The sequence below is a fragment of the Chiloscyllium punctatum genome, chromosome 12 (assembly GCF_047496795.1).
Source record: "Chiloscyllium punctatum isolate Juve2018m chromosome 12, sChiPun1.3, whole genome shotgun sequence".
In the NCBI taxonomy this organism is placed as follows: domain Eukaryota; kingdom Metazoa; phylum Chordata; class Chondrichthyes; order Orectolobiformes; family Hemiscylliidae; genus Chiloscyllium; species Chiloscyllium punctatum.
Genome location: NC_092750.1, coordinates 19,724,106 through 19,740,307, shown reverse-complemented (window position 1 = coordinate 19,740,307; position 16,202 = coordinate 19,724,106). Strand labels below are relative to the sequence as shown.

At 40.8% G+C, this 16,202-nt stretch overlaps 1 protein-coding gene across 19 annotated transcripts in view; it reads left to right on the top strand.

Moving 5' to 3' along the window:
* setd5 (SET domain containing 5) overlaps positions 1-16,202 on the top strand; it is a 154,920-nt gene that overhangs the window by 70,026 nt on the left and 68,692 nt on the right. For all 19 annotated transcript variants that reach the window (XM_072581988.1, XM_072581986.1, XM_072581973.1 and 16 more), the window contains 4 exons: positions 4,329-4,434; positions 11,649-11,860; positions 12,315-12,373; positions 13,123-13,310. In XM_072581988.1, coding sequence (XP_072438089.1) covers positions 4,329-4,434; positions 11,649-11,860; positions 12,315-12,373; positions 13,123-13,310 — 565 coding nt within the window. The remainder of the gene's footprint in view (positions 1-4,328; positions 4,435-11,648; positions 11,861-12,314; positions 12,374-13,122; positions 13,311-16,202) is intronic.

Here is a 16,202-nt window from a genome sequence, read left to right as displayed (position 1 = left end):
AAGAGATGTGGTTGACTTCTAACTACTTTCTGAAATGCTGTAGCAGGCCACTCGGTTGAATCAACACAGGGTCGAGAAATTTTGGTTATTTGGCAGATTTCTGACTTCCATATCTCATAAATCCACCTCTTTAAATATCTTTTTCAGCCTTCCTATTGGGATCTTTTTCAAAATCGCAGCTCTGCAGTCAGAGAATGTGGGAACTGATTGCAAAGCTACGATTGTGGAGCAGCCAGCATAGGAAAGACAAAGCTGCTGCTCCAGTCACAGATTCTGTCTCTTTAAAACTGGCTTCTCCAGCTCCCCCAGTCACAAGTTCCCTCTCTTCTTATTTTGCTGCTCTTGCAGGGGCAGAATCTGCGATTGGTGAAGTTGGTGCATACCAAATCTTTAGGGAAGGAGAGCAGAGAGGTGTCTTTTTTGTCTCAATAATAATAAAGGTCCAGCAAGTACTTTGTGACTGTTATTTGCCCTGGGAATTACTTGTCAGTTGGTGTGATGATTGAGTCAGATTGCTGTCTGTTGTGATGGAGGGTCTGGGCCTTTGACACTATTGCGCAGTTGGATGTATTTTTAAAAAAACTTTGATAATACTTCTAATGTTTCTTTTAGAAAAGAAAGCCTCGATTCACTGCAACCCACTAAAAGTTTCAATATCTGAAAAGCAATGTGAAATTAATCAAGATCACAAACAGATATCAATCAATAATGGCTGTCTCGGCTCTCAAACAAGCTTTATTATATATTCAAAACCCAGACATCTTTACTGTTTTGAAGCAATTGGGCCCTAACTTGTTTAGCAGTTTTGGCTGACTGATCACTGCTAAGGTTTCACTTTTTTTTTGTATGGTCTTCTCTGGTTTTCAGACTGTTTCCCTCTTTTTAGGTTGCAGAGTGGGTTGAATGTTTAAAATATCTGAATAGTTGCAGCCCAATAGAAGATTCAAGACACAATTATTTTTAAGTATATTGGTTTTAACAAGTGAAAAGATATGAAATAATCCAATTGTAAAGCTTTATTTTTAATTGGTGATCATGGGGGACTTCAATATGCAGGTGGGTTGGGTGAATAATGTTGCCGGTCTAAAGAAAGGGAGTTCATGGAATGCTTACAGGATGGCTTTTTGGAACAGCTTGTGATGGAGCCCACAAGGGAGCAGGCTATTCTGGACTTAGTGCTATGTAATGAGCCAGATTTTATAAAAGATCTTAAAGTAAGGGAGCAGTTAGGAGGCAGCGATCATAATATGCCAGAGTTCAGTCTGCAGTTTGAAAGAGAGATGGCAAAATCGGATGTAATTATGTTACAGGTAAATAAAGGTAGTTACAGAGGCATGACAGAGGAACTGACGAATATCGACTGGAAGCAAAGCCTAGTGGGCAAGTCAGTAGAGCAACAATGGCTGGAATTTCTGGGTGTAATTGAGGACACAGTACAGAGGTTCATCCGAAAGAAAAGAAAGATAACCATGGCTGACAAAGGAAGTCAGGAAATGTATCAAAGAGAAAGAGACAGCCTATAAAGTGGCCAAGAGTACTGGGAAATCAGAAGATTGGGAAGGCTACACAAACAAATGGAGGATAACAAAGAGAGAAATAAGGAAGGAGAGGCTCAAATATGAAGATAGGTTAGCCAGTAATATTAGAAATGATAGTAAAAGTTTTTTTTCAATCATAAGAAACAAACGAGAGGCAAAAGTAGAGATTAGGCTGCTCCAAATTGATGCTGGAAGGCTAATGATGGGAAATGAGGAAATAGCTAAAGAACTTAATAAGTACTTTGCATCAGTCTTCACAGTGGAAGACATGAGCAATATCCCAACAATTATGGAGAGTCAGGTGACAATGTTGAGTATGGTAGGCATTACAAAAGAGAAAATGCTGTATAAGCTAAAAGGTCTAAAAATTGATAAATCTCCTGGCCCCGATGGACTACATCCGAGAGTTCTGAGGGAGCTGGCTGAGAAAATAGCAGAGGCGTTAGTTGTGATCTTTCAAAAGTCACTGGAGTCAGGCAAAGTCCCAGATGGTTGGAAAATCACTGTTGTAACCCCCTTGTTCAAAAAAAGATCAAGATAAAAGATGGAAAATTATAGGCTAATTAGTCTAACCTCGGTTGTTGGTAAAATTCTCGAATCCATCGTTGAGCATGAAATTTCTAAATTCTTGGAAGTGCAGAGTCGGATTAGAGCAACTCACCGTGGATTTAGTAAGGGAAGGTTGTTCCTGACAAACCTGTTAGAATTCTTTTGAAGTGGTGACAAGTAGGTTAGACCAGGGAAACCCAGTGGATATTATCTATCTAGACTTCCAAAAAGCCTTTGATAAGGTGCCTCACGGGAGGCTGCTGAGTAAGGTGAGGGCCCATGGTGTTCGACATGAGCTACTGGCATGGGTTGAGGATTGGCTGTCTGACAGAAGGCAGAGAGTTGGGATAAAAGGTTATTTTTTGGAATGGCAGCAGCAGACAAATGGTGTCCCACACAGTTCTGTATTGGGGCCACAGCTGTTCACTTTATATATTGATGATCTAGATGAAGGGACTGGGGGCATTCTGTTGAAATTTGCTGATGATATGAAGTTAGGTGGGCAGACAGGGAGTACTGAGGAGGTGGGGAGCTGCAGAAAGAGTTAAACAGTTTTAGGAAATAGCTGATGAAATTAAACATGAGCAAATGTGAGGTCTTTCACTTCAGAAAAAGAATACAGGCATGGTCTATTTTCTAAACAGTGAAAAAATTCTTAAAGCTGAGGTACAAGGGGATCTGGGAGTGCTAATCCAGGATTTTCTAAAGGTTAACTTGCAGGTTGAGTCTGTGATTAAGACAGCGAATGAAATGTTGTCATTTATCTCAAGAGGGTTGGAATATAAAAGCAGCAATGTGCTTCTGAGACTTTATAACTCTCTATTTAGGCCCCATTTAGAATACTGTGTCCAATTTTGGGTCACACACCTCAGGAAGGACATAGGCACTGGAGCATGTCCAGCAGAGATTCACATAGATGATCCCTGGAATGGTAGGCCTAACACCTATGATGAATCGCTGAGGATCCTGGGATTGTATTCATTAGAGTTTAGAAGGTTGAGGGGAGATCTAATAGAGACTCAAGATAATGCATGGCTTAAAAAGGGTGGATGTTGGCAAGTTGTTTCTGTCAGGCGGGGAGAGTAGGACCTATGGAGACATTTCTTCAGCCAGAGTGTGGTGGGCCTGTGGAATTCATTGCCACTGAATGCAGTGGAGATTGGGACGTTGAATGTCTTCAAGGCAGAGATTGATAAAATTTTGATCTCTCAAGAAATTAAGGGCTACAGGAGAATGTGGGTAAGTGGAGTTGAAATGCCCATCAGCCATGATTAAATGGCAGAGTGGGCCCAATGAGCCGAATGGTCTTACGTCTACTCCTATGTCTTATGGTCTTAGGTTGAGATAGAAGCCCTGAGGAGTCATTTGCAGGACACACTTTAGTATGGGGAACAAGTGGCACACCTTTTGAATTTTATCTTCCAAAAGATTCTCATATGCACGACAATGATACATAGTTGTTTAAAAGCCTTACTAAGCTCCAAGGAGTAGGCTATGGCAAGCTTCACAGTGGAGCTGTCCAGGTTGAGTGTGTCAGATACAGGATTTTGAGCTGATCCAGAATGCACTTTTAAAAAGGCCCTGGTTAAAATAGGAAAACCTGAGTTTGGTTGGGAACTCTGGAATTGGATTCTGGCTATTATTTTTCAAGGGTTCTCAAGTCAATTTTCACTCACCTCACTCACTCACTCACTCACTCACTCACTCTCTCACACTCTCTCACACTCACTCACTCACTCACTCACTCACTCACTCACTCACTCACTCACTCACTCACTCACTCACTCACTCACTCACTCACTCACTCACTCACTCTCTCTCTGACTCTCATTCCTCCCCAAAACCATCTTTTCCCACTCCCCTTCTCCATTTTGCCTTCAACCACTCTCATGCTTGGTCAAGAAAGCAGCTCATTGCCACATTCTAAGGCTAATTACGGGTGGAAAATAAATGCTGCCCTTAGTACCAGCAGTGCCCATGTCCTGTGAGTAAATATAAAGAAATATACTTTATTAGCCACACTTTTTACAAATCGTATTTTTTCCTCATGATGCCTTGGTTAGAGAGATTCCTTGGGAGAGAAGGCATAATGTTTTGAACAATGGCAGCAAGGCTAGGGGAAAGTGAAAGCCTCATTTGATGTCTAAAGGATTAAGTTCCAATAAGGAAAACAAAACTTTTGAAGCTGCACAGGAAACATTGCAAACTAATGATATTTTGACTTTGCTTTTATTGTTTTAGCCCAGAGTTGGTGGAAGCTAGCCCTGCAGTTGCTGAGAAGAACAGCTACTCAAATCACAACTATGGGACTGCACAACATCATGGGTATAGAGGTCTGCCATATGCTGTAAGTAAGCAAGTTCTGTTTCTGGATGACAATTAAATGCCCATCTGAAACTCAAAACAGTGTAAACATTCTACCTTCATTCAGGCCTTAAAGCAACACCTTCAGCACTGAGCAGTGTGGCTCCAAAATGTCCCTGGGGTCACGTGTGCAGGGCACACACGTGGTCAAACCATTTGAGGTTCAACAGGTAAATTCACAAACCATTTTGGTGATCATTCACATCAGGAGGATCCCAGATTAAATCCATTTAAGTTTTATCATGCAATTGATTTCAAAGAGGGATAAAAGATACACAGACATGAAAGGACATCACTTCCTAATCAGTGAGATGAATATACATGTCCCAGAACATGATATGTGAAACAGCCAGTGGAAACTAGAATTGTTGTACAAGATTAAAGGGTGTGAATTAAGGAAAGATAGAAAATAGTATTAAAAACTACTTGAAAGGGAGGCAATGAGGATTATGAATTGACAGAAATATCCCAAAGTGATTAGTATTGGGTAGAAGTGCTCCACAGGGTTCTGTTTTAGAATTGTTTCCGTTTACTGTGCACTTCAGTGATTTGTATGCACACATAGAAGGAATATTATTCTAATTTGCTGATGCTACTGAAATGTGAGGCATAGTAAATGATTCTGATGATCAAAAGAAAATTGCAAATGGATATTTATCATGTAAAATGATCAACAATGTGTCTGAACAGAATTCATTGTTACTAACCTGAACATAGTACATGTTGATGAAAGGAAAATAACTGTACTTCAAGAGAGGGGAAATAAAACTAAGTGACATGGAAGAGCTCAAGGATTTGGGAGTTAAGGCTCACAGACTTTAAAAGCAGCACCTCAGTGGACAAGGTCATCTTTTTAAAAAAAATCCAGATTTGTTCTTTTGAAGTAATTTAGTTAATTTAAGGTAATCAGTCAAACTTGTCGTGTGGCTCAGACACGTATCATATGCTGGGACGTGTTCTCTGCAACAAAAGCAATACTTTTGCATCTTTTTAAAATCACTTGGTTGCTTCAGAAATCTATTGTTCCCTATTACTTTGTCTATGGCAATGTCTCAACTAATCAAACAATGTTACCAAACAATAAAGCACCCTTTTTCATGCAGGATAAATGGTTATGGTTAGAACACAGAACAATACAGTACAGAACAGGCCCTTCGGCCCACAATGTTGTGCCGAACATTTGTCCTAGCTTAAGCACCTATCCATGTACCTATCCAACTGCCGCTTAAAGGTCGCCAATGATTCAGATTCTGCCACTCCCACAGGCAGCGCATTCCATGCCCCCACCACTCTCTGGGTAAAGAACCTACCCCTGACATCCTCCCTATACCTTCCACCCTTCACCTTAAATTTATGTCCCCTTGTAACACTTTGTTGTACCCGGGGAAAAAGTCTCTGACTGTCTATCTATTCCCCTGATCATCTTATAAACCTCTATCAAGTCACCCCTCATCCTTTGCCGTTCCAATGAGAAAAGGCCTAGCACTCTCAACCTATCTTCGTACGACCTATTCTCCATTCCAGGCAACATCCTGGTAAATCTCCTCTGCACCCTCTCCAAAGCTTCCACATCTTTCCTAAAATGAGGCGACCAGAACTGCACACAGTACTCCAAATGTGGCCTTACCAATGTCCTATACAGCTGCAACATCACCTCACGACTTTTGAATTCAATCCCTCTGCTAATGAACGCTAATACACCATTGGCCTTCTTACAAGCTCTATCCACCTGAGTGACAACTTTCAAAGATCTATGAACATAGACCCAAGATGCCTCTGCTCCTCCACCTTACTAAGAACCCTACCGTTAACCCTGTATTCCGCATTCTTATTTGTCCTTCCAAAATGGACAACCTCACACTTGACAGGGTTGAACTCCATCTGCCACTCCTCAGCCCGGCTCTGCATCATATCTAAGTCCCTTTGCAGCCGACAACAGCCCTCCTCACTATCCACAACTCCACCAATCTTCGTATCGTCTGCAAATTTACTGACCCACCCTTCGACTCCCTCTTCCAAGTCATTAATAAAAATTACAAACAGCAGAGGACCCAGAACTGATCCCTGCGGAACTCCACTTGTAACTGGGCTCCAGGCTGAATATTTACCATCTACCACCACTATCTGACTTCGACCGGTTAGTCAGTTCTCTATCCAACTGGCCAAACTTCCCACTATCCCATGCCTCCTGACTTTCCGCATAAGCCTACCATGGAGAACCTTATCAAATGCCTTACTAAAATCCATGTACACTACATCCACTGCTCTACCCTCATCCACATGCTTGGTCACCTCCTCAAAGAATTCAATAAGACTTGTAAGGCAAGACCTACCCCTCCCAAATCCGTGCTGGCTGTCCCTAATCAAGCAGTGTCTTTCCAGATACTCATAAATCCTATCCCTCAGTACCCTTTCTATTACTTTGCCTACCACCGAAGTAAGACTAACTGGCCTGTAATTCCCGGGGTTATCCCTATTCTCTTTTTTGAACAGGGGCGCAACATTCACCACTCTCCAGTACCCTGGCACCACCCCCATTGACAGTGAAGACGAAAAGATCATTGCCAACGGTTCTGCAATTTCCTCTCTTGCTTCCCACATAATCCTAGGATCTATCCCGTCAGTACCGGGGGACTTGTCTATCCTCAAGTTTTTCAAAATGCCCAACACAACTTCCTTCCTAACAAGTATCTCCTCTAGCTTACCAGTCTGTTTCATACACTCCTCTTCAACAATACGGTCCCTCTCATTTGTAAATACTGAAGAAAAGTACTCATTCAAGACCTCTCCTATCTCTTCCGACTCAATGCACAGTCTCCCACTACTGTCCTTGATCGGACCTACCCTTGTTCTCGTCATTCTCGTGTTTCTTAAATATGCATAAAAGGCCTTTGGGTTATCCTTGATCCTACCCGCCAAAGATTGTTCATGCCCTCTCTTCGCTCTCCTAATCCCTTTCTTCAGCTCCCTCCTGGCTATCCTGTATCCCTCCAACGCTCTGTCTGAACTTTGTTTCCTCAACCTTATGTAAGCCTCCTTCTTCCTCCTTACAAGACATTCAACCTCCCTCGTCAACTAAGGTTCCCTCACACGACCATCTCTTTCCTGCCTGACAGGTCCATACATATCAAGGACACATCGTATCTGTTCCTTGAAAAAGTTCCACATTTCAACGACATCCTTCCCTGACAGCCTATGCTCCCAATTTATGCTCCTCAGATCCTGTCTTGCAGCATTGTATTTACCCTTCCCCCAGTTGTAAAACCTGCCCTGTTGCACGCACCTATCTCTCTCCATAACCAAGGTAAAAGTCACAGAATTGTGGTCACCATCCCCAAAATGCTCACCCACTAACAAACCCATCACTTGTCCCGGTTTGTTACCAAGTACCAAATCCAATATGGCCTCCCCTCTGGTCGGACAATTTACATACTGAGTTAGAAAAGCTTCCTGGACACACTGCACAAATACCGCCCCATCCAATCTACTTGATCTAAAGAGCTTCCAGTCAATATTTTGGAAGTTGAAATCGCTCATGACTACTACCCTGTGGCTTCTGCACCTTTCCAAAATCTGTTTCCCAATCTGTTTCTCCACGTCTCTGCTGCTATTGGGGGGGGCCTGTAGTAAACACCCCACCAGGTGACTGCTCCTTTCCTCTTTCTGATTCAGCCCATACTACCTCCAAAGGCAGATCCCCCTTGAACTGCCTTTCTGCAGCCGTTATACCATTTCTAATTAGCAACGCCACCCCCCTCTTTTTTTACCACCCCCCCCAATCTTACTGAAACATCTGTAACCAGGAATCTCCAACAACCATTCCTGTCCTCTTCTATCCACGTTTCTGTGATGGCCACAACATCGTAGTCCCAAGTCTACGCCTTAAGTTCACCCACCTTATTTCTGATACTCCTTGCGTTGAAGTATACACACTTGAGCCCATCTCTGTCCGCAAGTATTCCCTGTCAATGCTACCTTCTCCACAACCTCCCTACATTCTTGGACATCCTGAAAAACAGCTAACCTACTTGCTGGTCTACAAGTCCGGATCCCATCCCCCTGCCAAATTAGTTCAAACCCCCCTGAAGAGTGCTAGCAAACCTACCTCCCAGAATTTTGGTGCCCTTCTGGTTCAGGTGCAACCCGTCCTGCATGTACAGGTCCCACCTTCCCCAGAATGCAGTCCAATTGTCCAAATACCTGAAGCCCTCCCTCCTACACCATCCTTGCAGCCACGTTTTCAACTGCACTTTCTCCCTATTCCTTGCCTCACTGTCACGTGGCACCAGCAACAACCCAGAGATGACGACTATGTCAGTCCTAGCTTTTAGCTTCCAGCCTAACTCACTGAGCTCCTGAATGACCTCCCCACCCCTCTTCCTACCTTTTGTCGTTGGTGCCAATGTGCACCTCGACTTCTGGCTGCACACCTTCCCCCTTAAGGATTCTGAAGACACGGTCCGAGACATCTCAGACCCTGGCACCCGGGAGGCAACAAACCATCCGAGAGTCTCGCCCATGTCCACAGAACCACCTGTCTGTCCCTCTAACTATAGAGTCTCCTATAACTAGCGCTCTCCACCTCTCCCCTTTTCCCTTCTGGGCCTCAGAGCCGGACCTCGTGCCAGAGACCTGGTCACTGCAGCTTACCTCTGCTAGGCTGTTCCCCCCAAAAGTATCCAAAGCGGTGTACATATTGTTGAGGGGCACGACCACAGGAGATCCCTGCACTGCCTGCTTCCTCCCCTTCCCACTTCTAACTGTTACCCAACTACCTCTGTTCTCTGGCGTAACTATGTCCCTGTAGCTTCTATCTATCACCCTCTCAGCCTCTCAAATAATCCTCAGTTCATCCAACTCCAGCTCCAGTTCCCTAACACAGTCTGTGAGGAGCTGGAGCTGGCTGCACTTCCTGCAGGTGAAGTTGACAGGAGCATTGATGGTCACCCCTATTGTTTGCAGGTTTTAAGATTGACAAATTTCAATGTATTTTAATTATACATTAAATTGTGTTTGCTGCTTTCCATTGCAAAGTGCCAAGAAAGTTTCTGATGGAAGATCACAACTTGAAATGTAAACTCTGAGATTGATATTTATGCTAAGTCCAGGAAATGCAAGATGAGCAGTTTCCCAATTTTCAAATCCCAAGCCTGACACTTTTGCCCATATCTGCCATATTTCTCTCTTCTAAAGGTATGGAGGAGCATGGTTTAGGTTTTCTGAGTCCTGAGGCAGTTTCCAAGAGATATAGGTGTCAAGGAGGCTGTGTAAAGGCCAATCTTGGTTTGCTACGATATTAGCCTAGATGTTGTTCCTTGACCCTCAGTCACTGTCAACTATCAGCACACCCCAGGATATTATTGACGTGAAGATGTACACTTTAATGCAGCACCTAATTTTGAAATTTGGGTGTGTCAAAACAATTGACACACAGCTGTCAGAATATCCCAGAATTCTCAGCAGGCTTCTGTCATTGGTTGCAGGCTCTCGATCCTTATTTATGATGCTCTAAATCTTCTGCCAATGCACATGCATGCTCACACACGTACACGCACGCACACAATATGAAGAAGGAAATTCAAATTTCCTGGTGCTCACAATATCAACCCGAATGTGAGAAGAGGTGCTTACTAGTTTGCATTTATGGTTTTCCTAACCATTGAATCGACTACACAAAGAATGACTGGATTCCAGAATTTGCAGTCAAAAAAATAAATATTTTACTCTCTCCAACATGTTCCTGCTTCCATTAGGAGATGAGAATCCAGCCCAATTTCTGACTCTGCGTGGTGTTACAAGACTGGTTGAGTATTTCCAGCATTTTCTGTTTTTATGTTCACATTATTTACTTGTCACTGGCTATGTCCATACAGCAGTTCCTTTCTGCCACAGACGGTTGATTGCTTTCCGGGTGTTATGCACATTCAGAATCTATCTTTATTAGTTCTGTACTCAAGCACAATATTAGGAGTAGACTTCTTTGCTATTGTAAAGTTGTGTGGTTTAATGGTTGCTTTCTTCCCAAGGAAGCAAACTGTTTGCACTTCTTTCTTGAACCTTAGTTGTGTGTGCCTCTCAAAATACCAAATCTTTTAATCTGAACATGCAATTTGTGTCTGCTCTAAGGAAAAGAAGAAGCTATTCCTTCCTGTATATGAGCATTAACATAGTTCTCATTAAACAATCATGGTTAAAATGCTTTGTTTATATGAAAGGAGAGCCGGTCACATGTTGCAAGTGAATTTAATGCTGCATTCCAAATAGTTAACATGTGCAATGCGTTTGCTTTTACAACTAGTCCAGTCTAATAGTAGTTAATAATATACTTTATAGTGGTGTACCAGGAAGTTTTCCTATCGGATGTAGTTTTCCTACTGGTGCAGTATTGGCAGTATTGGCTGAGGCTAATCAGTCATACTCTGAAGAAGAGTTCAGATACTTGTCTCAGTTACAAGTGGCTATTGCAGTCAGTGCCACTGCTTATACTCAGAAAATGATGAGGAAAGAAGGAAGCTAAATGAGCATTCTCTCGAAAATTGAGGGGGTGTATAGAAATCAAAAAGCAAGGAAGCAAACTCAGATGCTGCGTTCCAGTTAGAATTGGAGATATGTGAACATTGATGCAATCATGCTGCCTTCTGCACTGCTGCTCATTCAGTTAATTTCAAGGTTTGGAGACAAGTCGTATTAGATTAAACATAGCTTTCTGTCAAACTTTAAATCAAGACAGGACAGTATATGTTTTACCATTTATATTAAGTCCTTAAACTTTTAGATTTGTCTGAGAAATGTTTCAAGCTCATCGTTAACGTGATATCCCTATAGTTGAAATTAGAGTAAAGAGTATGACCGGCTCTCCTTTCATATAAACATAATACTCTTTGGCTTGGATTATATTGCAGTTTGGATTTGGACAGAGTGACTTCAGGCATGGCTTATGTGAAAATCCAATGTATGATCATTGTTTCTTTAAAAAATTGTTTAAGTGAGCAAGTGAATTGAAAAGCAGTTGAATAGTATTTTATATTGACTATTTTGTGCAAATACGAAGTGAGATTGTAATGTTACAGTAATAAAAAATTTTTAATGAAATGAAAAGCCAACTGTTCCAAAGCTGTTGGTTCAATACTTCTTTGTGTTTTCTTTTATTCTATATTACTTGTTTTGTGTTTTCATGACCTTTCCTTTTATTTTAAGGACCACAACTATGGTGCTCCACCTCCTCCAACACCCCCAGCTTCACCACCTCCACAGACCATCATTGCCCGAGTAGAGCTTAATAGACTACGTTGCCAGCGATATGATGATAATTCTGAAGATAGTGACAGTTCATCTGAGGAAGAGAACATTCCCTGGTGCCATTGTAGTTTAACTCAGGATGGTTTTATTATCGCTTGTGAAAATTGCAGGTATGAAGTGGCACTAGACATTTAAGGGAATTTTTGAACAGGCATAGTAGGTTCAGTGCTTTGGCATGAACTCCAAGGTGTTTGTTCACTGAAGGACCATCTCCCAAGAAATTAAAATCATGAATAAAAGACACATTTACAGCTGTTGTATGATTGTTTGCCATTTGTTGATTTATGTTTATAAATAATATAAAACAGACTCTGTGTTGAGATTATAATTGCATTTTAAAAAATGAAAAACTAATGCCACTAGTGATATTTCTCAAAGCAAATTATGGTAGTACTTAATGGTTTCTTTTATAATTTACTTTTTATGGGGCAGTAAAACACTAAATATCTGAATGATATGTCCTAATCCTTTGAGAGAAGCTGAATCAATACTGATTTAAAAGTCTTGGCTACAGGTTTGATAATCAGTAATTCATTGTGTTGTAATCTATATTGATTTTCACAGGGGGCTGGACAGGCGGAAGGTCATCAGACTGCAGCGCAGGAAGCAGGAGAATGTGTCTGGTAAGGAGAAAATGTTTATTTGGATACTTGCTTCTGTTCCATTTTATTATTTGCATAGAGTATAGTCACCGTGATTTGTCAATAATATTTAATAACAGTTTGTTTCACTATATATAGATATTTGTTTTAAAGTGATACCAGTGATTTAAAAACTATTTCCTAGGAAGTAATACTGGGGCACCATTCTGTGAGAAAATGTTGAACAAATGCAGTAGCCCTGAGGTGTCCCAAAAAAGGTATCAATCTTTGCAACTGCTGAGTGTAGTAACTCCTGTGCAACAACACTTTTTTTTAAAAGGACTCATCTAATTTCAAATGATTTTATACAATTCAAAAGCAGACTGATGGCTTTTATTCATTCAACATTTAACTATTGTTCACTTAAGAAGCTTGCAGTGCTGTTAAAATTGTTACTCGTTCAGTTTGGAGATTGTCATTCATGAGCAGGTAGAGTGCATTGATCCACCGTGTGGCATCTCTTGTAATTTGTGGAACAATTTACAAACTACAGTTTATTATTCATATATTACTGCTAAATGCCTGCTATTAAAATAGAGAAGGGAAAGCTTATTCCATCTACTTTTTGCAGCAAATTGATACAGTATATTTGATGCACTGAGTTATTGAATGTTTTGTAGTGAATTTCTTGAATCTGCAGCTGAAGTTAAAGCACTGGAACAGACACATCTCCCAGGAAATTCATTTCATTTGTTTAACGAATTTACGAGTGAAATCGTCTTTCCCCACAGGTGGAGATAGCAGTGCAACTGAGAGTGGGGATGAAGAAGTCTCACCATCAACGGTGTCATACACCGCGACACAGCACACACCCACCAGCATCACACTTACAGTCAACCGAGTAAAGAGAGCCAAGGCCAAGAAGAGAAAGAGAAGCACAGAAAAAGCAAGAAATGCCCCCAAAACCAAAAAAATCAAGGTAGATATTCAAAGGAAGCATCTGTATATGGAGTGCTAATGGAATTTTATTTTTCTAAGACTTTATAATGTCCATTGCTGCAACCTGAACATTTGAAAATAGAAAGCCCATCTTCAGAGAATAGTGCAAAATATAATTTTATAACTGTCAGTATAAGCTTTGAAGTTGAGATTATCAAAATATAATACAGCTATAGCAGAGATCTCCCTCAAAAAGGCTTGACAGGATATTGAGTATTGCTGATGTTCTGAAAAGTTAGGAAAGGAGAAGGAATGGCTTTATCAATGAAGGGGAATATTGCATTGCTTGAGAGAGAAAATGTTTTCAAGGACAAAATATATTAGAACTAAGGAATTAAAACTGTGTAACAAACTGGTTTCAGATTTCTAACATCTGCAGTTCTTTAATTTTTGGTTAGTGTAAGAAAGGTGCAACTACATTGCTCAGCACACCTGCAGCTGGAATGATGTTGAGAAACAAGTTTGCAAGAAAATTACAGTAAGGCATGAGAATTATAATGCAGTTACAGTGAGGGAATGTAGACCAGAATAGTTGTAGTAATAATAATGTAAAGTAGACAAAAGGGTATGATTTCCTCAAGGATATTTAGGGGAATTTTCTGTAGCAATATGTTTTCCAGTCCAATGTGAAAGAATGCACTCAGACCGGAGTCTTTGTCATGAGTTAGACCAAATACCAGTAAGGGAGAATTTATGGAATAGAGATCATTAAGTTGGAACGTTTAGATTGTTCCTTAACTTTTAGCATTGCCAATCTGGGGGAGAATAATTAACTGGGGTAAACAAACTCTAGTGGGATATGCCTGGATTTGAACTAGATAAATTTGGATCAAAGTTTAGCAGGCAAGTCTAACAGAAAAATTGGCCACCTTAAAGAAGAAAGAGTTTAGCACAGTCAATGTATATTCCCACAAAGGTGAAAGGTAGGGCAGAAGAAAATCGTCTGCTCCCTGCATAATGAAAGGTGCAAGGATTAAGAAAAAAGTATGCTTAATGACAAATGTCACCTGGATAATACAGGATGAAAACAATGACTGCAGATGCTGGAAACCAGATTCTGGATTAGTGGTGCTGGAAGAGCACAGCAGTTCAGGCAGCATCCGAGGACCAGTAAAATCGACGTTTCGGGCAATAGCCCTTCATCAGGATAATACAGTTGAGAACCAGACTGCATATTGAAGGTTCAGAGGAAGATTGAAAAAGCAAAGAAAGGGGCAAGAAAGGCAGTTAATGTAAAATAGTAATTGAAAAGTCTTTTATAGGCCTATAAATAGTAAGAGTGCTAAAAGGAGGAATGGGGTTAGTTGGGACCAAAGAGAAGTTTTATGCATGGAGGCATGATTGAGGCATTAGGTGAATGCTTTGCATCTGTTCTTACCAATAAGATGATGCTTCACAGGTCAGTAAGGAGAGGGGTTGGTTGAACATTTGAAGGGTTTAAAATTGATAAAGTATTGGGTAAGAATCAAAAGATATGGAATGATAGGTATTGGAAAGGCACCATGTCAGGTGAAATGGGATGCATCCAAGGATGCTGAAGGAAGTGAGAGTGGAAACTGTGGATGCACTGGCCATAATTTTTCAGACTTTCTTAGACTTTAGGTTGGTGACAGAGGTCCCAAACTAGAAACTTTACACCGCTATTCAAAAAACACGTAAAAATAACCTCGATAACAGCATGCCAGTAAGTTTAACCTCCGTGATAGTGAAGGTTCTGTTAAGACAGAGTTGGGAGGAGTTACATTTTTTTTTTCTAAGCCTTTACTCTTATCAAAATTTAACTGTTTTACCCTGTTCCCAATATGACCAATCATATATGTTGTATTTAGAAGATAAAGATCTATCAATTAGGTTTCTTTAATAAAGTGAAAATTGTTCTCAAAAACCTTATGACAACACGATGCAGAGTTGGTTGTTGCACATTTTGTAATCTGGAAATGGAAGTGCTCATGATTCTAAATAACCCCAAGCACAGGCCCAGACATATTCAATCATACCGTGAGAAGCGTAAAGAACAAAGTTCTATCTACAGCAGTTCAGTCTTAGAGAAGAAACAGTTATTTGTCTAACAAATTTTAGTTCTTGAAGTTAATTGAAAAAGGTAAGACATGGAATGTCCATGTGACTGTCCATCTTACATTCGAGCATGTCACCAACAGAGGCAGATGTCTCAGGATACTCGGCAAATACAGCATGCTCAGAAACACAGTAGCAAGAGGTCTTCCAGTCACAATCCAATAACGGTAATCAGGTTTCACACTGGATTCACTATAAAGCTGTTTCAGAGTCAAGGGACATGGGATAAGCAGTTCTTTTCTTTAGTCATCTTCCCCAGCTGAAATTTAAGCATGCAAAATACAGTTCAAATGGAACAGTAATAAAGCCCAGAGTGAAAAAAAGAGTGCTTCCCTTGAAGTCTATTCAAGCAATAAGCTCAACATTACCTGGAACAGTGCATCTTCCAAGAAATCCCTTGTTTTAAAAAATATAGTTTCAACATCCTTTCAACATTCTTAAAAAATAATCAGTTATCCACAATACTTTGAACTCTATTCCATTTAAATAAATTGTGTACAGGAAACTGTCATAACCCTTCAAGAAATGATAATTCAAGATAAAATGAATAGTTACTTGAACAAATGCAGGTTAATTAAGGAAAGCCACAACAGATTTGTTTAGGGAAAATCATGTTTATTTCATTCAATCCCTACAATGTGGAAGCAAGCCATTCGGCTACACCGACCTTCCAAAAACCATCCCACCCAGATCAGCCCCCATACTTATCCCTATAACCCTGTATATCCCATGCTTAACCTGCCTAGCTTGCGCATCCCTGGACATTCTGGGCAATTTAATATAGAAAATCCACTTA